Here is a 26282-nt window from a genome sequence, read left to right as displayed (position 1 = left end):
TTGTGGATGCTTCTTTCTTGGAGGTGTTCAGGGCCACGTTGAATGAGGTCTTGAGCAATCTGTTCTAGTGGAAGGTATCTCTGCCCATGGCAGGGGAGTTGAAACTAGATGATCTTTAAGATCCCTTCCAACCCAAACCATTCTATGAGTCTCTGAATGTTGAGTCAATGCCAGACTTGATAATATTGCTGGCAGAAGTCATTGTGCCTCATTTCTTGTATACAATGATATATATGGTTGGACTCTGTGATGATCCTAGGGGTCTTTTCCAACTCAAATAATTCTCTGATTCTATAGGTGTATTTCTGTATCTGTTTTTCCTAGTGGGATTTAAGTTATGTAAGATTCAGAAATACAACTGTTGTGATGAGGAAAAATGGAGAGCACAAATAGATCAGGGTCTGTGGAACATATTTTTATGAAGTACCATCTAGAACTCATCTGCCTGGAAAGGAATGGCTCAGAAGAGGCTGTGGTACAAGTCAGAAGGTTACAGATGCCCTGAAGAAGGTGTCTATGACAGAATTGCTCACCTGTCCCCTCCAGTAGAGAGCCTGAAGGGTATCAAATGAAGCAAGGACATTTGAAGGAAGGGGGATGGTTTCTGTGTTGTGGGTTCCAGAGGCTTAAATCAGTTCACAGAAGACTTGGACCAACCTGTGGAAGTGTGGTCAGTTAAGGGATTCTAAATGCAAAGAGTGACTCTGTGGTTCAGAAAATCCCTGGAAGCAGTTTTTGCTATGGTCCCTGAGAGTTCTGGGAAAATGTGGTTTTGGGCTTGCCCAGTGCTTACGTTACTCCTCAGGCATCTGCTTTCAACCCTGTCTGGAGGCAGGGTGAACCTTTTGATTTGACCTACTGCAGGAATTAAGCAGAAGGATTTGGGTCTTTTCCCAGACATGACAGTTAGGTTTTCCTGGTGGCATTCCCAACAGGTAGATAGTAACAAAAGAACATTGTCAGATGCTCCTAAGGTATTTTTATAGGTGTTTTAAGTGAGATTTTAATTCAGGATACTATTTCTTCATATCTCCTGTAAGAGTCACACTCAGAAAATAACTTCATACAGGGAACTGTGTGCAGTGAAAATTGGTTTTGATAGAGAAAGAAATGTTGCAGGGAAAATGCTTTGACATAAATAGCTGAGGGTGCAAGGCAGCATTCTGGTGGGGGAAGGGGTGGAAAATGTGGTCACTTCCAACTGCCTTCTTTCATTGTGGGATTGGCATCACTTGGGAAAGTAATTTTAACCTTATGGCTACTTTAATTTCCTGTTCTGTAAATTGGTAGCTGCTTAACTTCTCAGCTTAGTGAGCAGTAATTTTTAGTTGTACTTCAGACATCTTCTGTAAGATTAACTACTTCTGGAAGCACCAAAGAAGTCCCAGTAGTCCTGAGCACCTGAAAAAAAAGCCAACGAGGGCAGCCAGCATTACGCATTTAAAATCCATCTAGTTTCCAATAGTTTCAGGACAGGAGTAGTTTTTTACTTCCTTTTTACACCTTTGGGGAGACTTCTCCAAGTGTATTATATCACCTAGTCTGCTCTGCTAGGTTCTGTTGGTACTGTCAGAGGTGGAAGGTACACAACTCTGTCTCCTTTTCGCATTTTTCTCACTCAGAATACCAGAAAATAACAAACCTTTCACCAGCAGGGCTTATGGAGCAATGCTGAAGGGGGATGTGTTCTCCCAGTTAGAAATTACATCACTGACCTGAAGGGTGGTTGTAGCCAGGAGGGGGTTGGTCTCTTCTCCCAGGCAACCAGCACCAGAACAAGAGGACACAGTCTCAAGCTGTGCCAGGGGAAATTTAGGCTCGAGGTGAGGAGAAAGCTCTTCACAGAGACAGTTGTTAGCCATTGGAATGTGCTGCCCAGGGAGGTGGTGGAGTCCCCATCCCTGGAGGTGTTCAAGAGGGGATTGGATGTGGCACTTGGTGCCATGGTTTAGTCATGAGGTCTGTGGTGTCAGGTTGGACTTGATGATCTTGGAGGTCTCTTCCAACCTTGGTGATTCTGTGACTGCCCAAACCATCTCTGTTAGTTCAGTCTATCTCATCATTTTCTGTGGTGACTACTTAAAAAAAAAAACCTTTAAAATGTTGAAAAAACAACTGTGTGTTTTAAGTTGATCATAGCTTCAGCTTGAGAGTCTATGCATTGTTAAATGTAACTTTTGTTTTGTATTCCTTACAGGTGCATTCTGCTCCCTCTCCTGGGGATGAAGCCCCCTCAGCAGAGCCTCTTCCTGCTGGTAGATTCGGTTGATGAGGGCTGTAACGTTTCTGAGGGTGAACAGACTTCTACAAGTCTATCTGGAACAATAGCAGAGCTTTTAGCTGGCCACTTTGAGTTCTTCCCTCCCTGGCTGCTCCTCTTGTGTTCTGCCCGCAAGCAGAGTAAGGCTGTTACAAAAATGTTTACAGGTGAGTACAAAACATCAGAAGTGGGTGTTCATTGCCTGTGCCTGTAGCTAGGAGGGAGTCTAGAATACTCTCAGTGGGACTGGAAGGACTGGTGCATGCTTAGTGCTAAAAACTGGCAGTCACAAAAATGGTCACTGTTAAAAACACACATTCCAGTTCACGGAGGAGTGTAGAAAGCTTAGATCAGCCAAGTATTTTACAGGTGATTTTTACCTTTGCAATGCATCTGTGAAGAGCATGGCTGCTTTGAGTTTTCCTCTTGCTTTTCTGGTTTCAGGAAGCTTTGAAATGGTGTAGGTGATGTGTAAGTACATAAGGATGTCGGCTGCATACACCCATTCCTTACAACCTCAAAACTATCAAAAGATAGTGGGGTTTGGGGTTGTTTTTTGGTTTGTTTTTTTATCTCCCATTAAAATCTCTCCCCATATTTGCAGAAAGCACCTTTGAAGGTGGAACTTGAGAGGGAAGCAATGTAGTTGTGGATTCTTCAAGCATGCTTTTGGCAAAGTTGAACAGTAACAAAGAAAATTCTTTGCAGTTTCTTCATCTAGGCTGTACCATGTCTTGATAACATTTCTTCACTATCATGGCATTGTTAATGGAAGTTCTCTGAAATGTAATAAAGGGCAATATCTAGACTGGATGCCAGGCCTATGTATAGAGCTTGTGTGTATTAAGGAAACAATTAGGACAAAAATGTGATTATGGAACAGAGCCTCATAGGCTTCCTCGCTTCCCCAGTAGCAAAAGGTCAATGAGATAATTGCATTTTGGAATGAGGTACTGTATTAATCAGTGGCAGACATGAAGATTGGTATTTGAGAGTATTTGAGAACTAAAGGAAACTTAGGGCTTCACAGGGCTCCTTTGGACCATAGTTTTGTCAGAGTTTGGCTGATTTGATAGGTTGTCGTGGCTGAAAAAGCAGACAGAACTTTCATCGGAGCGGTTTTATTTCCTTTCCATTGAATCATATCATCTTGCAGAGTGGTCCTAAAAAAAATGGCTGTTGTCTTTAAGTATGTTTCCAGATGGAATTCCTGACAGGAAAAATCAGCAGAACTAATGGATGTGCCTTTAAAAGAAATTTAATTTGAATGAGTTAATTTCTCATTTCCACAGAGAATGACTTGATGAATAGCACGAAGGAAGCTGGCTTGGGATATTATAATCCCATCTTCATTGTGCAAAAGGTACAGCAAAGAGAGACTGAAGCCCAGAATAATTGAATCTGAATGGAGAAGGAATTTCAGGGTCTGTTTGGAGGAAGTGGTGTTTTATCCATTATGGAGGAAAATTGGGACATTTCAGGCAACTTGATGGCTGCCCACTTAATACATTGTCAGCTAGCTTTCCTGTTTCAAGTTTGTGAAAGGAACAGGCAGAATGTGAGGAGCCTGGCCGGAGTTCCCCTCAACTTCAGCTCCATTGCAAATTTGTGTTGTAAAACTTGAAATAAGTTTGATTGCTGTTTCTAGCCTACAAAGGATACACTGTCATTAACACTTTCACTGGGGCAAACCCTTCTCCTCCTTTGTGGTATTGAAAGTAGGTTTTTTTAGCACTCACGACTGAAGAAGCTGTACTGGATTTCCAACGATGCCAGATTGCCAGCAAATAAATGTTTGCAACCATAATGATAACATAGTCAGTGTATGTTTTCTTCAAGTATGCTTTAAGTTGTAGCCACAAAACCCCCAAAAGATCAGTTTCACTGCAACTTGGATGGGAACCCTTCTAGGGTTATTTTAGGAAAATGCATCCCATCTGTATTTTGTTCTGCTAAAAATTTGAGGGTACATTATAAAGTGTACATCAATCAGTGTTCATTTGCTTACAGTTGGTTTACAGAAGTTTTCACTTGAACTTTCCATGCACTGAATGTTTCTTGCAGGTATCTGCTCAAATGAAAGCAGGAAAGTCAGGAGCGGGGAAGTCATTGTGCCCCTGTACTCAGCACTGGTTAGGCCACACCTTGAGTCCTGTGTCCAGTTCTGGGCCTCTCAGTCTAGGAGAGATGTTGACTTGCTGGAAGGTGTCCAGAGAAGGGCAACAAAGCTGGGGAGGGGTTTGGAGCACAAGCCCTGTGAGAAGAGGCTGAGGGAGCTGGGGCTGGGGTCGTTTAGCCTGGAGAAGAGGAGGCTCAAGGCAGACCTTATTGCTGTCTACAACTACCTGAAAGGAGGTTGTAGCTAGGAGGGGGTTGGTCTCTTCTCCCAGGCAACCAGCACCAGAACAAGAGGACACAGTCTCAAGCTGCACCAGGGGAGGTTTAGGCTGGATGTTAGGAAGAAGTTCTTCACAGAAAGAGAGAGTGGCCATTGGAATGGGCTGCCCAGGGAGGTGGTAGTCACCATCCCCGGAGGTGTTTAGGAAGAGATTGGATGGGGAGCTTGATTAGATGATTAGATAGTGTTAGATGATAGGTTGGACTTGATGATCTCAAAGGTCTTTTCCAATCTGGTTAATTCTATTCTATTCTAAACATGTTTATCAGAAAGAGTTATCAATGAATGGGAGCAAGATTGCTGCTGCAACCTGGTCCTGATGATGCTCTTCTTTGGGTGTTCAGTACAGATGAGAATTCTGAAAAGCTGAGGGAATTGGGTTGTTCAGCCTAGAGAAGAGAAGGCTCTGGGGAGGCCTGCAGCCTTTCAGTACCTAAAGGGGGCCTATGTGAAAGATGAAGAGGGACTCTGTCTGGGAGTGTGGTGACAGCATGAGGTAATGGTTGTAAAAGTAAAAAAGTGGCGATTCAGACTAGATGCAAAGAAGAAATTTTCACTCTGAGGGTGGTGAAACACTGGCATAGATTATCCAGAGAGGTGGTAGATGCCTCATCCCTGGAAACATTTCAGGCCAGGGTGGACAGGGCTCTGAGTAACCTGCTCTAGTTAAAGATAACCCTGCTGACTGCAAAGGGGTCAGACTAGATGACCTTTAAATGTCCTGTCCAACCCAAACCATGCTGTGGCCTCTCTAGCCAAATCCAGTGATGATATGGAAAAGAGTCCACTCTTTCTCATCTGCTGCCATCTCAATGCTGTCAGTGGTGAATACAACATCCCTACCACTCCTAACAATGAGAAAATGGGGAGGGCTGTTTCTTCTGGTCCTCTTTGTTCCTTTGCTTTTGTTGATGACTTATTTACCAACGTTGAATAGTTGTGCCTCCTTCTGCTGCAGCTTGTGTCCTGGGCCCTTCTGTATTACCAGATGCTGTAGTAGCACAATGTGCTACAGATTTCTCCCCCCTCACCCCCCCAACTCAGATTCTCAGCTTTCATTAATTAAAAGGGTGAAAAAAAAGTTTTTGCCTCTTGTGGCTGCAGAGGAAACCTCAAAAATATGAACCAAATGTAAAATGATGCCTGCATGAGTCTGTGGTGTTCCTCCACAGCGAGCAAAAGCCAGACAATTGAGTGAAAAAGAAAGGGAGCAAATAATGCCTGTCCTCCTGCCTTCTTTTACATGTGAACTGTCACCAACTGCCACATCAGGCCTGTTCATTTTTCTTGCAGAATTTCCCCCTGAATTTAACAATTTTCTGTTTTGCACCCATAATGATCCACATTATCTCCCACATCATTTGTCCTCGTTTGGCTACGGTCAAGCACTGACACTGAACAGTCTTTCCGACCTCTCTGTGATGTTAGAACAAGTTCCTTGGTCTTTCTAAATAACAAATAAAAAGTCCTTTTACCTGGGAGAACCATTTCATTCTTCTATATTTCAGCTAATAAAAATGCTGCTTCTAAAATGAGGCTCAGTCTTGAAAGCATAGTAGTGCTTAAAAAAACTAAATTCCTTTTTCAAACATCCATTATATTACTTTGAGGCCTTTTAAAGTCAGGCACCTTTATTTAGATCAGTTCAAGTAAAGCAGAGAATTTCTCACAACAGCATGAAGGTAAATAGGCAAAAGTACAAGGGCTCAATGTATTGGTTTAAAGAAGCTTTTTGCAACAGGCATTTACTTAATTTGTTATTTTTTTTCCTGCTACATACATAAATCAGGTATCTATGGCTTGATTATACCCCTCAATTAAACAGAAGGTGTGAGGCATGAGTGCACCAGTGTGGTACAACCCATGCAGATGTCACATCTCAGGGAGCTGTAGTTTCCATAAAGTTAATGTTACATACCAGAGAGATACTGGAAACTGCAACAAAAAGAATCAAAAGTGGACATGAAAGGCCTCGATTTAGTCTGAGGCAGCTTGAGCTCCATTCACCCTCTTATCCATAGGCAAAAGCAGACAATCTGTCATTCATTTTTCACTCTTTCTTTTATCTGTCATTCAGTTCCAGACAGCCAGACATTTTGTTGGTTTGATCACTCGGAGTGCAAGTTCCACTGCAGGAGGAAAGGCTCTCTCCTGTAAACACAGGCTGAGAGAGTTGGGGTTGTTCAGCCTGGAGAAGAGAAGGCTCTGGGGACACCTTAGAGCAGCCTACCAGGATTTGAAGGGGGCTACAGGAGAGCGGGGGATGGACTTTTTACAAAGGCATGGAGTTACAGGTGGAGGGGTGGTGGCTTCAAACTGGAAGAAAATGGATTTAGACTAGACATGAGGCAGAAATTCTTCACCACAAGGGTGGTGAGGCACTGGAGCAGGTTGCCCAAGGAAGCTGTGGTGGCTTCAAGCCTGGAAGTAGTCAAAGCCAGGTTTGATGGGGTCTTGAGCAACCTGCTCTAGTAGGAGGTGCCTATGGCAGGGGAGTTGGAACTAGGTGATCTTTAAAGGTCTCTTCCAACCCAAACCTTTCTGTAATTAAGAGCTGATATTTATCCAAATTTATTCTGGATTAGAAATCTTGGGAGCAGAAGTCTTTCTCAGATTCTGCTGTTTGCTTATTCTGTTCTGCATAGATGTGGAGAGTTGCTTTTCTTGTAGCCTTTCCTAACATAGAAAAAGAAAGAGAAGTAATTGAAAACAGAAATTAAAAGGCAAAAATGTGAAAACTTCAGAGAGATAGAATGCAGCACAGATCACAACGCAGCTATCCAGCAACCTGAGAAAACTCACATGGTTTGGTAATTGAACCTACTTAGGCAGCTGTATTGCTGAATCCCCAAATCAAATTGGTTGCCTGATTTGGAACAGAACCTTTTCTCATTAGCTTCCATTCCAGAAAGTAAATGGCATGAGACCACTTCAAGAGAGATAGCTTAAAAAATGATCTAAGTTGTGCTCTGATTTTTTTGTTTGCTTCATTGTAGGTCGGGATTTGAGTGGTTTCATGTTACTTTGGAGTCTTTCTGGGGGTTGGATTTTCACTGCAAAAGACAGTTTCCATGTATTTGTGTCGTTGTAAAAGTTACATCTGTAACGTTAAAGCTCTGAAAAAAGTTTATTTGTTGTTTGGGTTTAGGTTTGGGAGGGGGAAAAATTATTTAGAAAGCTTGGGAAATAAACAGGGAGCTTTTAATTAGCTTCCTTTCGTCACACTGCCACTGTCTTCTGATTACCACTTTGAAAGCATGATAGTGTGGAATTTCATATTTCCTAGTAAAAAGTTGTGTGTGAATTTTTAACTTACTTGCTTTGTAATTAAAGAGGGAAGACTAAATTGTGTTAAATGGGCTATTACCTGTGAATCTAACTACATGTTCTTCTGGGCAATGACACGGAACAGTGAGAGCAGCAGATTTCAGCCTCAGCATCTCTTTGCATCTGGGGTAGATTCAGTGACATTTGTAGTGTTTAATGCACTAAAAGCTAAGTGTGCTGCTGGAGTTTTCAGGGGCATTTGACTCTCTTGGATAGGGTTTATCCTTTTTAAGCAGGTGTGCATAAATGGCCTTAGAAATACCTAATTAGACCAGGAGTGGAAATCACTAATTCCAGAACATTACCATGTTTTAAATCACTTGAAGTTAACAGTTCAGTTAAATGAGATGTACTGAAATGCATTAACAGACTGAAAGAGTTGGGGCTGTTCAGTCTGGAGAAAAGAAGGCTCTGAGGTGACCTTATTGCGGCCTTCCAGTATCTGAAGGGGGCCTACAAGAAGGCTGGGGAGGGACTTCTTAGGATATCAGGTAGTGATAGGACTAGGGGGAATGGAATGAAGCTGGAGGTGGGGAGATTCAGGCTGGATGTGAGGAAGAAGTTCTTCACTGTGAGAGTGGTGAAGCCCTGGAATGGATTGTCCAGGGAGGTGGTTGAGGCCCCATCCCTGGAGCTGTTTTAAGCCCAGGCTGGATGAGGCTCTGGCCAGCCTGATGTAGTGTGAGGTGTCCCTGCCCATGGCAGGGGGGTGTTGGAACTAGATGATCCTTGTGGTCCCTTCCAACCCTGACTGATACTATGATACTATGATTCTATGATTAAAAACTTCACTAATTTACCTATGTCAATTTATTTAAAGGTACGAAAATAGATATTTTATAGGGTAGATATAGATAGATACTTTATATCTTATAAAAAATAGCTACTTTCATCTATTTTATAGATAGGTATTTACTGGAACCCACTACTTAATGGCTTATTTTTTACTATTGAAGTTTGAAGAGGTTGACATACTGTAGAAGTTTGTCTATAGCCAAGATACTTCGGGTTGGGTTTTTTTTTCCCCCTTTTTCTTTTGAATGACCCTAGATCTTGCCAAGAAATACATTTGGAACTGATTTGTTTACAGAGCTGCCAGGAATTTAATAAATCAGGAAAATCCATACTGGAGCTCCCATTGGGTTGAAAGTGATGTGTTGTAAGAAGAATTTTAACAATGCAAAATGCAGGGTCGTGGGACTGTTGAGTTCTGTCTACTGCACCCCTGTTCTGCTGAGCTTAAATAGTTCATGGGAATGCAGCTGAAACAAAATGAGCTTTCTCTTAATGTTTTGGTGCTTCTTGTGCATGAAAGTGACTTATTGTATCTGGTGGGGTTGAAGAGCAAGTTTGCAGGATCTTTGTTTGGAAATGTAAAACGACCTCATTTAGATAGATGTCTCGGCAAAAAAAAAACCACCCCACTGCTTTGTTCTTCTCCTTCAAGCTAGCAAAAAGAATTTGAGGTTTAAAATCCACATTCCATCCAGAAGTCCTTTTTGAAATTATTTGCTTATTATAGGATGGTGTGGTGCAGTGGTTAAAATTAACAACCTATTTCTGTTCAGAAGTCTGTTATAATGGCAGTTTGTTAATCCCAGCCTTTAGAGAGCGCGTTATCCCTGGATGTGTGGTGTGCTGCATGCTATGCAAACTTGCCTTTAGCTGTGGGGTAGAGAATCTCGTTAACAAGGAATATTTGGAAATGCAGCAAAATAAATTAAGCCATTTTTAGCTTGTGTGAACATACAGCCAATACATTTGTTTCACTGACTTCTGGAATATTCACTGCTCTGAAGTCTTCTGAAATTTATTTGCTTGTCTGAAGTGCTTAGGTAAGTACAGAACAGAGCAGTATTTTTAACCCTGATGTGGAACAAAAATAATAATGCAGCCTCATTAAAAGGTGTGTGTGGGGGGGGGGACCCAAATGAACAAACAAATACACAAGCCCTGTATTTTTTCACTTCTTTTTTTTTGAGAGCTTGAGTCTTTCTGTGACATCCAAAGTGGTTTTGTTCACTTTGCCACCCATTTTGGGCAGCAAAATGAAAAATGGTGTTCAAAGGCCAGTGCAAGATAAGCAAATCTTTCGCTTCTGAAGCACACAGAGAGGCTGAAACGCTTAAACAGTTATCACTCTGCAAGGTTTTGTGTGAAGGCTGGGGGTCAGAGGAGGTGAAGTGTAGTTATTAGTCAGGCAACACTGAACATGAGCTGAAATCTCAGGATTGCTGTTACATGAGTCAGTCAGGGTCGCCTGAATGAGGGAAATAAAATTCCTGGGAAAAAAAGAAAAACCAAAGTTAATTAAAAATGGCTTATATTTGCAGATGTGGATTGGGTGTGAGGATGTGAGCAGGGGATTAATGTGCCGACTGGGGATCTTGTGAGCAGAGTAACATATGACTAAACACATTGAGAAGGACTTTGTGGAGCTCTGTACCTATTCTTCAGATGGGTGATAGAATCATTTAGGTTGGAAAAGACCTTTAAGATCAGTGAGTCCAAATGTTGGCAGCAGGTACAGATCTGAGTAGGAGAAGCAGAGAGGTTCAAAGACCTGGAAGGTGAGTGAATGCAGAAGTTGCATTTCCTCTGAACTGAGCAAAACAGATCTGTTCCCTGCACACATGAAACACCCAGAGGGATACTTGTCTGATGACAGTGCTGCATGTGCAGTGCCCTGGGTTTAGTGCCTCTGTTTTCACTTCTCTATCTTCTGAATTACAGTAATGCAGAAACAGACTTGTACTTGAAATAGAGGCCTGGGATCTGCAGAGTTGCAAGGCCCTGTCTGTTCTTACTCAGCAAAGTTTCCTTTTTTGACTTGTGTGCAAGAATTAAGGGCTTTGTAAAGTTACATACAGAGTATTTTAATCAAATATTAACATATATTGACTACATTAAATATAGTGAATTGATGAATTACAATCATAGAATCAATAAGGTTGGAAAAGACCTCAAAGATCATCAAGTCCAACCTGTCACCCAACACTTCATGACTACTAAACCATGGCACAAAGTGCCACGTTCAGTCCCCTCTTGAACACCTCCAGGGATGGGGACTCCACCACCTCCCTGGGCAGCACATTCCAATGGCTAACAACTCTCTCTGGGAAGAACTTTCTCCTCACTTCAAGCCTAAATTTCCCCTGGTGCAGCTTGAGACTGTGTCCTCTTGTTCTGGTGCTGGTTGCCTGGGAGAAGAGACCAACCTCCTCCTGGCTACATCCTCTCTTCAGGTAGTTGTAGAGAGCAATAAGGTCTCCCCTGAGCCTCCTCCAGACTAAACCATTCTGCAGGTCAGGTTGGGACATTTTTTGAAGCTGTGAGAAATTTTGATGGATAAAGGTGGTTCTGGCTTTCTTTTGAGAGAATGAAGGGGGGAAAAAACAGGACCCCTGTGGATAAGGAAAGATCCTCCCCCAAAATAATTATTTTGGTCTTACTCAAACATCTTCAAGTAGAGAGTCTCGTTAGTGAAGCCTTAACCCAAGGTGGAACTATGTAAAGGTGTTCTAGCTGGTGATGAATTTTGGAATAACCATGGTTTGGTTTTGGTTTAGGTATTCTGTTGATTTAGTCATGTTAGATTTGTAATGCTACCAGAATAATGGAAGCAGAAGTATTTTAGTAACACTGCCATAGTTTGCCCCTCAGTTCTAGTCTGCTGTGTTTGCACAATGCCCATGGAGACTAAACAATTAACAGCGAGCTTAGTGTGACATTCAGAACCTCTGTTGAAAATGCTTGGGAACAAAACGCACAGCTCTGTTGTTATCAAGCTGAATTCTCAGTCAGAACAACCTCACAGACAAGTGGTCTGATAAGCAGAATGCTTAACTGCAATAAAAGCACAAATCTGAAAGCAACATTTTTCAGAGTCTCCCTTAAAATTCTTTGTTCTGTGGAGATGGGGCCACTGTGACATTGAATGCATTGCTCTCTGCTTGCTTTTTCTTCAGTATAGTCTGGAGGTTAGTAACTGGATTAGTTTGAAAAGCCTTGCTGGGGGCGGCTCTTACAACTAGCTGAGCTGATTGTAAGGAAATGTGTGCAATCTGCTGCACTGGAGGAGCATTGCAGCCTGGCCCTGGAGAGGTGAGGCACAGTTCTGGCCTAAAACGTGGCAGTTTGAGCTGCTGTGTCTGTGACGTTTGTGGTTTTCCCATAGCTTCTGGAAAAGTAGTGTTCAAGCAGTATAATGTGTCATTAATCACAGAGGGTAGATCCTCATCAGATGCTTGACTTTACACTACCAAAGCAAGTGCTTTAAATGACAGACATAGCTGGGTCATCCACACAGCTGTATCTTCATTCTGCCTTTTGCTTGAGAGCCTTGTGGCCACAGAGGTTGTCCTAGGGACTTTTTCACAAGTGTTGCTGAGAATGGCGCTGTTTGCTTTGGGGATGGGGTGTGCATGTGTAGGGAGGAGGTAGACACGGTGTGTGTATGGAGTGATTTCCCTTCTTTCTCTGAAGTGTAAACAGGCTGGAGAAACAATGAGATTGTATGACTGTGGGAAAACCTGTTTCCTTATATGATGTGGCACATAAAAAGAACTGGGCTTTTTATCTGAAATTCAGTCTTGAAAAAAAAGTAGGCAATGTTCAGTGCACAGAGATGTTAAGATGTGTAAAACTGTTGTTGAGTCTCTCTCCCTCTCCTATATCTTAAAAGCTTTTAAAAGAAACTAAGGTGACCAAGATGAAGTAATTTATTTGATTGCATCATGCATATGCAGCAGGTGTGAATAACCTCTTCTGTAATTATATTAATGGAATAGTTGTCTCAATCCAAATAGCTGAAAATTATTTGGAATTCTACTGTTAACCACATTGGAGAAGGGATCATTCCTTGAATAATATAATAATACTTAATAGTCTTATTTTGGTTGCAATTGTGGTGGTTTTGCTTAGGTGTTAAGTATTGTCCAAGTCACAATGCCTGGTTCAAAGTTATTTAATTCTTTTTGACCTTTTCATAGATTTAGAGATTCATAGAATGGTTGAACTTGGGAGAGATCTTAAAGGTCATCTAATTCCAACACCCCCTCATGGGCCGGGACACCTTCACATAGACTGCATTGCTCAAGGCCCCATCCAACCTGGCCTTGAACACCTTCAGGGAGGGGACATTCATGACTTCCCTGGGCAAACCTGTTCCAAAGTCTCATCACCCTCACTGTAAATAATTTCTTCCTAATATCCAGTCTAAACCTACCCTCCTCAGGCTTCAATCCATTCCCTCTTGTCCTTATCACTACAAGCCCTTGTAAAAAGCCCCTTAGGGCTTTCTGGCAGACGCCCTTCAAGTACATCTTAGGACCTCCCCATAGCCTTCATTTCTTCAGGCTGAACAGCCCCAACTCTCACAATCTGTTCCTGGGGAAGGTCCTCCATCCCTCTGCTCTTCGTTAGTAGCATGTTTGCTTCTTGCAGTAGACAAAAACATCTATTACCAAAGTTCTCAGCTATTAGGGGTTTGGAGCACAAGCCCTATGAGGAGAGGCTGAGGGAGCTGGGGTTGCTTAGCCTGGAGAAGAGGAGGCTCAGGGCAAACCTTATTGCTGTCTACAACTACCTGAAGGGAGGTTGTAGCCAGGTGGGGGATGGTCTCTTCTCCCAGGCAACCAGCACCAGGACAAGAGGACACAGTCTCAAGCTGTGCCAGGGGAGGTTTAGGCTGGATGCTAGGAAGAAGTTCTTCATAGAAAGAGTGATTGACCATCGGAATGTGCTGCCCAGGGAGGTGGTGGAATCACCATCCCTGGAGGTGTTTAGGAAGAGATTGGATGGGGAGCTTGGTGCCACGGTTTAGTTGATTAGATAGCGTTGGATGATAGGTTGGACTCAATCTCAAAGGTCTCTTCCAACCTGGTTAATGCTACCTCTACTCCTACTCTACTATTAATTTACATTCACTGTGCATACACACCAAATACATTACTGTGGAAGTTGCCTACCCAGCAATGTCTGTCTTACATTTAATTCTCTTTTTTAGCATTAAGTGAAACTGGGTTTAAATTGCTAACAGGTTTCTCCCCTCTTTTTCACAGGTTTTCGGAAAATCAGTCTGGATGATCTCCGGAAGGCTTACATAGTGAAAGATGTGCAGCAATACATTCTTCATCGCTTAGACCAGGAAGAGGCACTGCGGCAACACCTCACAAAAGAAACTGCAGAAATGCTGAACCAGCTTCACATCAAAAGCAGCGGCTGCTTTTTGTATCTGGAACGTGTCCTCGATGGAGTCGTGGAGAACTTTATTATGTTGCGAGAGATCCGTGATATTCCGGGCACGTTGAACGGCCTCTACCTCTGGCTCTGCCAGAGACTTTTTGTGAGAAAACAGTTTGCCAAAGTCCAGCCTATTCTCAATGTCATCCTTGCAGCCTGTAGGCCGCTAACCACCACAGAATTGTATCATGCAGTGTGGACCAAAAATATGACGCTGACGATGGAAGACTTTCAGCGCAAGTTGGATGTCCTCTCAAAAGTCCTTGTGGATGGGCTTGGAAATACAAAAATCTTGTTCCACTACAGCTTTGCAGAGTGGTTGCTGGATGTGAAGCACTGTACTCAGAAATACTTGTGTAATGCAGCAGAGGGACACAGGATGCTGGCCATGAGTTACACCTGCCGAGCAAAGGATTTAACGCCCTTAGAAGCTCAAGAGTTTGCCTTGCACCTAATTAATTCAAATTTGCAGTTAGAGACTTCCGAGCTGGCTTTGTGGATGATCTGGAACGGCACACCTGTCAAAGACTCCCTGTCAACCTTAATTCCTAAGGAACAAGAAGTGTTACAGCTGCTGGTCAAAGCCGGTGCCCACGTCAACAGTGAAGATGACCGCACGTCTTGCATCGTTCGGCAGGCTCTGGAGAGAGAGGATTCCATCCGCACCTTGTTAGACAACGGCGCGTCGGTGAACCAGTGTGATTCCAACGGGAGAACGCTCCTGGCCAACGCAGCCTACAGTGGCAATCTTGATGTTGTGAACTTGCTGGTCTCCAGGGGAGCAGATCTAGAGATCGAAGATACTCATGGGCAAACAGCACTTACCTTAGCTGCTCGGCAGGGACATACCAAGGTCGTCAACTGCTTGATTGGATGTGGGGCTAATGTCAACCATACGGATCATGACGGCTGGACGGCTCTGCGGTCCGCAGCCTGGGGTGGGCACACCGAGGTGGTCTCCGCTCTGCTTTACGCTGGAGTCAAAGTGGACTGCGCAGATGCCGACAGTCGCACGGCCCTGAGAGCAGCAGCCTGGGGAGGACACGAAGATATTGTGCTGAATCTGCTTCAACACGGTGCTGAGGTGAATAAAGCTGATAATGAGGGCAGGACGGCTTTGATCGCAGCCGCGTACATGGGGCACAAAGAGATCGTGGAGCACCTGCTGGATCATGGTGCAGAGGTAAACCACGAGGATGTAGATGGAAGGACTGCACTGTCCGTCGCTGCGCTTTGTGTGCCGGCCAGCAAGGGCCATGCCTCAGTGGTTAGTCTTCTAATTGACCGTGGTGCTGAAGTTGACCATTGCGATAAGGATGGCATGACTCCGCTGCTGGTAGCTGCTTATGAAGGACATGTAGATGTTGTTGATCTGCTTCTAGAAGGAGGAGCTGATGTTGATCATACAGACAACAATGGCCGTACACCGCTTCTAGCAGCAGCCTCCATGGGCCACGCTTCGGTTGTAAATACTCTTTTATTTTGGGGTGCAGCTGTTGATAGCATTGATAGTGAAGGGAGAACAGTTCTGAGCATAGCCTCTGCACAAGGCAATGTTGAAGTAGTACGGACTCTGCTGGACAGGGGGCTAGATGAAAATCATAGAGATGATGCAGGCTGGACACCTTTGCATATGGCAGCTTTTGAAGGTCACAGGTTGATCTGTGAAGCTCTTATAGAACAAGGTGCTAGAACAAATGAAATTGATAACGATGGACGTATACCTTTCATATTAGCTGCACAAGAAGGTCACTATGATTGTGTGCAGATATTACTGGAAAACAAATCCAACATTGATCAGAGAGGCTATGATGGGAGAAACGCTCTCCGGGTTGCTGCTTTAGAAGGTCACAGAGATATAGTTGAGCTACTGCTCAGCCACGGAGCAGATGTAAACTACAAAGATGCTGATGGGCGGCCAACACTTTACATCTTAGCATTAGAAAACCAGCTTACAATGGCTGAGTATTTTTTAGAAAATGGTGCAAACGTAGAAGCAAGTGATGCTGAAGGAAGAACAGCACTCCATGTTTCCTGCTGGCAGGGCCACGTGGAGATGGTACAGGTGCTGATAACATACCATGCTGATGTGAATGCTGCCGACAATGAGAAGAGATCTGCTCTGCAGTCTGCTGCATGGCAAGGTCACGTGAAAGTAGTGCAGCTTCTCATTGAGCATGGAGCTCTGGTTGACCATACATGTAATCAAGGTGCTACTGGACTCTGCATTGCAGCCCAAGAAGGGCACATTGACGTTGTCCAAATATTGCTAGAGCATGGTGCTGATCCAAATCACGCTGACCAGTTTGGGCGCACCGCTATGCGCGTTGCGGCTAAAAACGGACACTCTCAGATTATCAAATTACTGGAAAAATACGGTGCGTCTACTCTGAATGGTTGCACTCCATCTCCAGTCCACACCATGGAGCAAAAACCCTTGCAGTCAGTCTCCTCTAAAATGCAGTCACTGACAATGAAGTCCAATAGTTCAGGGAGCACTGGTGGGGATATGCAGCCTAGTATGCGTGGCTTATCTAACGGACCTGCTCACGCCTTCAGTTCTCCTTCGGAGTCTCCTGATTCCACAGTTGACCGTCAGAAATCATCTTTATCAAATAACTCCCTGAAAAGTTCCAAAAACTCCTCTCTCCGCACCACGTCCTCAACAGCGACCGCTCAGACAGTGCCCATCGATAGCTTCCACAGCCTGTCGTTCACCGAGCAAATCCAGCAGCATTCCCTACCACGCAGCAGGAGTAGGCAGTCTATCGTTTCTCCTTCCTCCACAACTCATTCCCTAAGTCAAAATCATAATTCACCGAGCAGTGAGTTTGAGTGGAGCCAAGTAAAGCCTAGCTTAAAATCGACTAAAGCTAACAAAGGGGGGAAAACGGACAACTCCAGCAAGTCTGGGTCAGCTGGGAGAAAAATAAAACAAAGCAGTTCCTCCCAACCAAAAGTGTTAGAGTATGAAATGACTCAGTTTGATAAACGAGTACCTATTGCCAAATCCGGGACAGGTGTGCCACTTAAATCAATGCCCACAGAGACACAGTGCAAAATTTTGGTCCCCCCAGCTCAGCAAGAAGTTGGTCGATCTCAGCAGCAGTTCCTGATTCACCAACAGGGTGGAGAACAGAAAAAGAGAAATGGAATCATGACAAATCCAAATTACCATCTTCAGAGCAATCAGGTTTTCCTCGGTAGGGTTTCCGTCCCACGCACAGTGCAGGACAGAGGGCACCAGGAGGTTCTAGAGGGTTATCCTCCCGCAGAGACAGAACTCAGCCTTAAGCAAGCCTTAAAATTGCAGATTGAAGGTAGCGACCCAAGTTTCAACTACAAGAAGGAAACACCATTATAAAAGGTAACCTTTCCAGACACAGTGGGAGCAACTGCTTCTGTTTCCATCCTGTGCATGTTAAATATGCTAAAATTGCATTTCGTTGTTATTTAACCCAAATCCTTTCTTAATGAAAACCATGAATGGTAAAATTTTAACCTGACAAGTACTTGTCTTGTTGTCATTTAGAAGTGTCAGTTGTAGAGGGATTGGCTCACCCTCATATTTTCAGTTGAATTCTGGCTGCTCAACTTGTACCTCACTGTCTTTGGTAGGTGACTGAATAAAGAAGCAAGTTTCATGTAATGTTCAAATCACAGATGAATGGAATGGAATGGAATGGAATGGAATGGAATGGAATGGACCGAGTTGGGAAAGACCTTCGAGGTCTTCAAGTCCAACCTGTCATCCAACACCATCTAATCAACTGAACCATGGCACCAAGGGCCCCATCCAGTCTCTTCCTAAACACCTCCAGTGATGGTGACTCCAGCACCTCCCTGGGCAGCCCATTCCAGTGGCCATTGATTTGCAATTTTCCCTTCAAGCATCAAGGCAGTTGGGAATTTGAATTTGTGCTATTTTCAGATACAGTAGTTATTTCATTATTTAGTAAAATGTTTGGGTTTTTCTTTTACAGGAAGCTTCAGAAGATTCTTTTAAATTACCAGCAACTGCTTTTGCGAATTTGGATTTCAAAGGCAAAATCTCAGCAGCATAATGATTTACAAGTTAAAAGCTTAAAATGCTCAAGCTTTGATATTTCTGTTACTGGAGAAGTGACCATCCTGTAAAAGAGGTGGCATTCCTCAAAGCAAGAGGCTGAGGGAGCTGGGGTTGGTTAGCCTGGAGAAGAGGAGGCTCAGGGCAGACCTTATTGCTGTCTACAACTACCTGAAGGGAGGTTGTAGCCAGGTGGGAGCTGCTCTCTTCTCCCAGGCAACCAGCACCAGAACAAGAGGACACAGTCTCAAGCTGCACCAGGGGAGCTTTAGGCTGGAGGTGAGGAAGTTGTCCTTCGTAGAAAGAGTAATTGGCCTTTGGAATGTGCTGCCCAGGGTGGTGGAGTCACCATCACTGGAGGTGTTTAGGAAGAGACTGGATGGGGTGCTTGGTGCCATGGTTTACTTGATCAGATAGTGTTGGGTGAGAGGTTGGACTTGATGATCTCAAAGATCTTTTCCAACCTGGTTTATTCTATTCTGTTCTATTCTATTCTACTATTAATTTACATTCACTGTGCATACACACCAAATACATTACTGTGGGAGATGCCTACCCAGCAATGTCTATTCTATTCTATTCTAATCAATGTTATGTTATCAGTTATGACCATTCTGTAGTTGTGAATCAGAGGGATTCATTGAGAGCTCTTACTTTCTCTCCCATGCTGAATTTTAGGATGAAAAAAAAAGGGATTTTATGTAGTTTTTTCAGACCTGAGTTGTCAGTGACTCAGCTAAGAGAGAACTATTTTTCTCCCTCTTTCAGGAGGTTTATCTTTTTTGGAATATCAGGGATGTGTTAATAATTAATATATTTTTGATTTGAATTTCAAAGAAGCAGCATCTTTATGAAATTTATGCACAGCTCTTATTGCTTCTTCATTTCTTTCTATCCACATTTTTTGTTTGTGCAAATGCTGCCTTTCTGACAGCTCGGGCTGCCTCTCGCTGGAACAAGAACATCCTCTCTAGCTGACTCAGTTCTGCTGCAAGTCATCAAAGACTGCAGGTTTCTAGGACATGTGCAGGTGGTGCAGAATCCACAAATGGGAGCTTTTCACTTGCCAGAAAACAGACAGACAAGGTTTTTCCCAAACCATCCTGGAAATGGAATGCGTCTCACTAGATGGAGAGCATCCGCCTAGGTGTGAAGTGCAGAGTGTCAGAATATCATGCAGAGCTCTGAGATCTTTCCTTGTGGTTGGAATTTTGATTGTTGCAGATATTTTAACGCTTCAAAAAGCTCCACACTACACCCTCCACATCTGTAAAATGCAATCATTAGCAAAGGCTCAGAGGAGCTGTAGGGCAGGCAAAAAAGAGGCAGGGCAACAGGAGCAGGCACAGAGAGAAGCAAGCATGTGAGAGAAGAAGGACATTGAGACTCTTGAATGTGTCCACAGAAGGGCAACGAGGCTGGGGAGATGCCTCAAGCATAAGCCCTATGAGGAGAGGCTGAGGCAGCTGGGATTGTTTAGCCTGGAGAAGAGGAGGCTCAGGGCAGACCTTATTGCTGTCTACAACTACCTGAAGGGTGGTTGCAGCCAGGAGGGAGCTGCTCTCTTCTCCCAGGCAGCCAGCACCAGAACAAGAGGACACAGTCTCAAGCTGCACCAGGGGAAGTTTAGGCTTGAGGTGAGGAGAAAGTTCTTCCCAGAGAGAATTGTTAGCCATTGGAATGTGCTGCCCAGGGAGGTGGTGGAGTCAACGTCCCTGGAGGTGTTCAAGAGGGGACTGGACATGGCACTTGGTGCCATGGTTTAGTAGTCATGAGGTGTTGGGTGACAGGTTGGGTTTGATGATCTCTGAAGTCTTTTCCAGCCTTATTGATTCTATGATTCTATGATAATTGGCCCTAAATCTTCATGAAAGAGCTTGAGAGTCTCACAGTTCTACATCATGTCCGAACAGGATTTAAATCAGTTTGTAATGTTTTTTTCCCAGCCGTCATAAAGCATTCAAATGTATAATTAAGAACTGTATTTCCTAACTCTTCTGTACCTTCACCTGATGCTCAGTGCTTGCTTTCATGTTACGCTTTCATGTAAGTCTCTCTTACGGTTCTGACCTGGAATGCATTGACTTGACCTGACCTGCTGTCAAAGGATTGGTTGTGATGAGTTTTCCATCTTTGCTGAGCTTAAAAATATAAAGTGGAGTAAATGTATGCTTTATTTGAAACTTCAGGAGTTTTCTCAGTGAAATGCTTGGGTTTTGCAAGTGGCTAAGCACATGAGGTGGTGGATAACTAAATGGCTTCTTCTGCTTTTTCTCTAATGATTTGGCATAGCTTCATTTTAAATATGGAAGTTTAAAACCATTTGGTGTGGATTATGGATTACTTGGCAAAGGCTATAATTCACCTCCCTTTTTGCCAAGTATTGAGCACAAAAGCCCAGTAATTTCCCTGACCAGTGAACAAAGTAGTCACCTGTGGAGAAACGCTTCAGAAATACTCTACTGGAGCACCTGAGGAGTAGCTTTCCTTCCCTGGCTGCTGCTTCCGTGCTCTCTTTGGGAAGCATTCCTGCTGTGGGGACCTAACTGCTTTGGATGGGAGAGAGAGAGCACGCTAGGAATCAGTCACGGGATTTGAGTTAGGCAGGGAAAAACTTGTAATCATCAGTATATTGTGTGCTTTTAACTGTAATTAGAACCGCTGTAGCTCTCTTTCTGACACTGCTTGTTCATATTACAGAGCATTAAAAAAACCACTCAAGTGTTTTTATTTTGTGCTTTTAGGCCAACTCCACGATGCTACGACCAGAAGCTCTTCTCTTCTGAATGATTCATCAGCTGGCTGGGATGGAAGCAAACAATGCTTGCATTAGTCCACCTAGAAATTCAAGAATGTGATTACCACAGTACAGTTACCTTAATTACTGTAACGTGCCTACATTTTCAGGCTGCCTTCTCAGTATAACCCTCTGTGCTTCAACAATTTGTTTTGTGTACTTTGTATTTAATACACAGAATGAGCACTTTTTTTTTTTTGGTTACAACTGCAGAAAGATCCATGCTGTATTTCCTTGACAACAGCTGAACACGGTAAGAGCAAGGAATTCTGACATCCTATTCCAGAACGCTTGGCAGAGGTGCATGTGCCACAGTGAACTGTGTATGGAAAGGCAGTGCTTTTTGTATTTATTTTCCTGTGGCTAAAGAAAACAAGCAAACAGTTTGTCACATTTGCATTGTTGTAATGTATGGTCAGTTCCCTGTGTACTTAAAAGTTCTCTCCAGAGATTCAAGTCTGGTAGCAGTATTTTATAAATACTGTACTTGTGTGTTCTGTCTGTGTAATAGCTGTTCAGTGGTGGCAAAGGGGTTGGACTGCAAGTATCTGCAGTATCTTTGGGATTTCTTTTAGAGGCAAAATCCACTCTCTGGTACTACAGCACCAAATCTGGATGGCAGGTGGTGACCACTGAAAGCGACAGGCAGATTTGCTCTTGGACACTTGATCTTAAGTCGCCTCCATTATTGTTACAATGATGAGGTAACATAATATGGGTATGTTTTAGGTGCTAAAGTAAAAGGTCTGATCCTGCTTTCATGTATACCTTTATATGTTAGAAACAGCTTTTTCTTTTTTTCCAAGGCAAAAAGACTGTACTGAACATATCAGTAAAACCATGGAAGATGCAGATGCTTTGTTAATGAGGCTGAGAGAATTTGTAGTGAGAGTACAGTGGAAGAGCAAACTACTAGTAAAACCCTTGTCTGGGGAGTACAGAGATTACTGAGTTAGCCCCGTCCTGAGACAATAATTCTTTAAAGCACAAACTTGTATGAATGTGGTTACTGCTTCAGATGGGTTAGGTAGAGCCAGTGTAAGTATCTCTGTACCTGGAGCACAGTTAGCTGGCAGTCTGGATAGTCCCATCTACGGGTAATGGAAAGCTGGTTTCCCACTCTCACAGCAGAAGAATTTGACTTCTACAAAAGAGAGCAAAATCAAGGCCATTGTTGTGAAAGTGAACAGTATGAATTTTTCCTTTGTGCACATCTTACTTGCACAGCTCTGCAAGTGATAAAATGAAACAAGTGGGTTATTTTCTCCTCTGAATGCGAGCTATATTCTACTCTTCACCATTACACAGCCTTGCTCTTTAGAAAGTGAGCCTATTTTTGTATGTGAGTATTTCTTCTAAAGACCCGGATTTCATCTTTTTCTTACTCCAACTCTGACTGTTCCACAGGTCAGATGAGAGAAAGCTGAGGTTATTTTTCATAGAGGATTAATTAAATGTATGGCTATCCTTCATCTTTGATAAATGGCCCCTGGATGTAGATGCAGTGCATATTCTGAGGCACTGAAGGGCTCTGTGTCTTGTTACTATGATTAACAATCATCAGAACATTTGGGTTTTGTTGCTTTGTTTTAATACCTTGCACCTCCCTTCTTACTTGCTTGTTACTAAATGTAAAAAGACTTTTTTTCTTCCTAGTCAGGCATTCAGCACATAGTAGAATTAGATGTTACGAGTTGACACATGGCAATATTGATTATTCTGAACGTTTCACGTATTGAATTTCTTGTCCCTGTGGGACAATTATAAAATAAACACAACAGGAGGCTGGCAGAATGGCCTTAAGAGGGTTAGTGGCTCAGTGAAGAGAAAGCACCAAAATGTTCTCAGCCAGACTTGTTCCAAACCTCAAGTGGCAGTACGTTTGCAATACTGTGCAAGCAACGCAGCTTCCCTATGTTCCTAGGTGTATGTTTTGTTCTGTAGAAAGGGATCCCTGAATGCTGACCTTGTTCTGCTGACCTTGACTGTCATTGGGATTGTATTTATTTAATTTTATTGTGCTGTTATTAATTGCACCTTGTGGGCAGAGGATATAGAACCATGGCCGGCTTTGCAAGGGGCCACATCTTAGAGATAGCCTGATGGGTTTTGTGTGAATAGTGTATACAGTTGAAACAGTTGCTGGGGGAAACCTTCCATCCAAATCAGCAGAAAGAAGTAGACCTGTTGGAAATGTTTTCAGAAGGGCAGTTCTTACAGATTCTGAGTATCACTTCAGAACAGAGCACGAATTGCTTTGCAACATTTGCTGCATAAAACACCTGAATAGAATAGAATTAACCAGGTTGGAAGAGACCTTTGAGATCATCGAGTCCAACCTATCATCCAACACTATCTAATCAACTCTAATCTCTTCCTAAACACCTCCAGGGATGGTGACTCCACCACCTCCCTGGGCAGCCCATTCCAATGGCCAATCACTCTTTCTATGAAGAACTTCTTCCTAACATCCAACCTAAATCTCCCCTGGCACAGCTTGAGACTGTGTCCTCTTGTTCTGGTGCTGGTTGCCTGAAGGTCTGTGTAATTCCACATTGCTGTTGTATGAGATTATTTTTTATTTTATTTTTTAGTACCATCATTTGTGAGAGTTTTGCATACCAAGAGAAGTTGCTGTTCCCCCCTCCCCGCCCCGGTTATTTGCTCTGTCCTGCTCTGCTCTTTCCCATCTGTACAGTCAAGTGGAGGTGAATGGAGTTGCATAGCTGTGACTCAGCACGGTTTCTCCTGGCAGCATAACAGTTTTCAAAACCTGAAAAAAACAACCCCAAGATTAAACCCCAAGCAACACAGAATAATCCATGAATCCCCTTTCACTGGTCCTTCCACGGTCATCTCCACAAGACACGTAAAATTCTTGATGGGAGAGCTAGGGGAGAAGACTTGTGCGGACAGGGCTGTCAATACTGTCTGCAGGTGGAAAACCTCCTCAGAAGAGAAATGCATCGAGAGACAGAGGCACAACTGATGCATTTGTTGTTTTTTTTTTTGCCTTCTCAGTGATCAGTATTGAAACCATTAGCATCTATTTAAAACACGAAAAGGTATTTTCCCCCCTCATCAGTTACTCTGCTATGCAAATGTCTGTTATGCTTAATACTCCCCATCTGAACTCCTCAGTTAACTCGGTTTGCAGACTGACTGTTGGGTTTGTTTGTTGTTTTGGTTTGTTGTTTTGGTTTGTTTTTTTCTCCTCTTCCTGGAGTGGGTTGTAAATAGCCTTTAATGTACATTGAATGAATTTCACATTGTAAAATGTTTATTTTATTCCTTGTATTATATTAAGCAAAAATCCCTGTGTATATGAAAGTGCGTAATAAATATATTTGCTTTTCAGCAGCCATCTAACTTGTTTTCATTTTGCTACCTCGTTTCCTGGGACATCTCGGGGGGGGAAAAAGGTTATTAGACTTCATTAAATGTTGGTGTAGGACTCAGTAGAACACAAGGTATGTGTCCAGTGGGCAGTCTTGGCTGGCAAAATATTAATTCCTGTGACCCAGCTCATCACTGACCTCGTTGATCCGAGTCACGTTGATCTGAATCAGCCCTGAGCAGCTGCAGGAGAAAGTTTGCTGCACATTCTTTGGTTTCAGATGACCATTACAGGCTGTATAGCCCATGAGGGCAAATCAGTTCCAAATTCTAAGCTCTTTTGAACTGCAAATGATACTTTTTTTTTTCAATTATCTATTTGATCAGTGTTTCTCTGCAGGATTTTCAGTGTAAGCAGAAGCTCATTCGATCATGGTTGCTTCTCGTTTTTCTTGTGATTAAAAACAAAGTGGGGGAGAGGAGTTTTCCAGTCATGGCAATAATCCTGTTTGCCCCACTGACTCACTCCTGCTCTCCATCACATACCCATGGGGATTTCTCTGCAGAGAGTTGCTGAGTGTGAAGGGATTGCTTGGCTGTACCTGCTGCATGTGCTGGTTCAGGTTTACCTCCATGTGTTCTGGCTCAATGTTGCTTCCAGCTGTCGGTGCTCATGGCTGGACTGATTCCTAAGATGAGGAGAGGGACAGACAAAATTGCCAGTAGCTGTCGACTTGTTTTCTGTCTGTTCCTGTGGTTTCTCACAGTAATTATTGATCCTCTTTTGTTGAACTCTTCATGTCTGAAATAACAAACTGTGAAATGGCACCAGTTCAGTGGCTATTTTTCATTGAGGCAAAGAACACTTCTCCCTGAATTAATCTTTGAGTAAGCTCTCCAGCGGTTCCGAGACCTTTTCTGCAGCTAATCACTGTAACAAAATTGCAATAAAATTATGCAACACCTGCTTTTAATCTCTCATTCGATGGAATATAAACAGTCGCCTTGAATAATGCCTCACATCTTCTCTGAGACCTCTACAGCAATTTGGCATGTGTATTACAGGGGTTGTCCAAAAGAAAGCTGGGACGAGTTGGCACGGGGAGCTGAAGCTCTGCAGTTGGAGGCCTTTTGAGAGAGAGCGACAAGCATTTGGCGTTGAGCTAAATCCTGATCGTTGTATGCTACAAAGGGGATGGGACTGAGAAATCAACTTGGCAAATCATCGTATTAGAGAAGCCTTCACATTTGTATGTCAGTGGTAGAAAACAAATTGACCTTTGGAATGGAAATCTAATTTGCTCTTCTTCCTTTGATGTTTCTAAGTGTGTCTCAGTCCAGCCAAGTCACAGAACTGCAATTGCAGGTAGGATTTAGACTAGAGAAATGCAATTCCTAATGGACTGCTGTGGTCAAATCTTAATAGGTTCATAGAATGGTTTAGGTTGGAAGGGGCCTTGAAGATCATCTAGTTCCAACCTCATGGCAGGGACACTCTTCACTAGGCCAGGTTGCTTAGGAAGAGACTGGATGGGGCACTTGGTGCCATGGTTTAGTTGATTAGATGGTGTTAGATGATTGGTTGGACTCGATGATCTCACAGGTCTTTTCCAACCTAGTTAATCCTCCTCTCTTCCTCCTCTCTTCCTCCTCTCTTCCTCCTCTCTTCCTCCTCTCTTCCTCCTCTCTTCCTCCTCTCTTCCTCCTCTCTTCCTCCTCTCTTCCTCCTCTCTTCCTCCTCTCTTCCTCCTCTCTTCCTCCTCTCTTCCTCCTCTCTTCCTCCTCTCTTCCTCCTCTCTTCCTCCTCTCTAATCTTGGCCTAGGACACCTCCAGGGAGGGAGCAACCGTGAGCTC

The 26282-nt window shown here is 43.3% G+C and overlaps 1 protein-coding gene across 1 annotated transcript in view; it reads left to right on the top strand.

Moving 5' to 3' along the window:
• ANKRD50 (ankyrin repeat domain containing 50) overlaps positions 1 to 23157 on the top strand; it is a 44264-nt gene extending 21107 nt beyond the window's left edge. Inside the window, exons 2-4 of the mRNA XM_009895948.2 lie at positions 2198 to 2427; positions 14048 to 17595; positions 21039 to 23157. Of these exons, the coding sequence (XP_009894250.1) occupies positions 2198 to 2427; positions 14048 to 17592 (3775 nt within the window). The 3' untranslated portion in view covers positions 17593 to 17595; positions 21039 to 23157. The remainder of the gene's footprint in view (positions 1 to 2197; positions 2428 to 14047; positions 17596 to 21038) is intronic.
• Positions 23158 to 26282: the final 3125 nt, after the last annotated feature.

Source organism: Dryobates pubescens, chromosome 24 (genome assembly GCF_014839835.1).
Source record: "Dryobates pubescens isolate bDryPub1 chromosome 24, bDryPub1.pri, whole genome shotgun sequence".
NCBI lineage: Eukaryota > Metazoa > Chordata > Aves > Piciformes > Picidae > Dryobates > Dryobates pubescens.
Note: the sequence above shows the minus strand (reverse complement) of the source record. Positions and strands in the feature narration are given on the sequence as shown.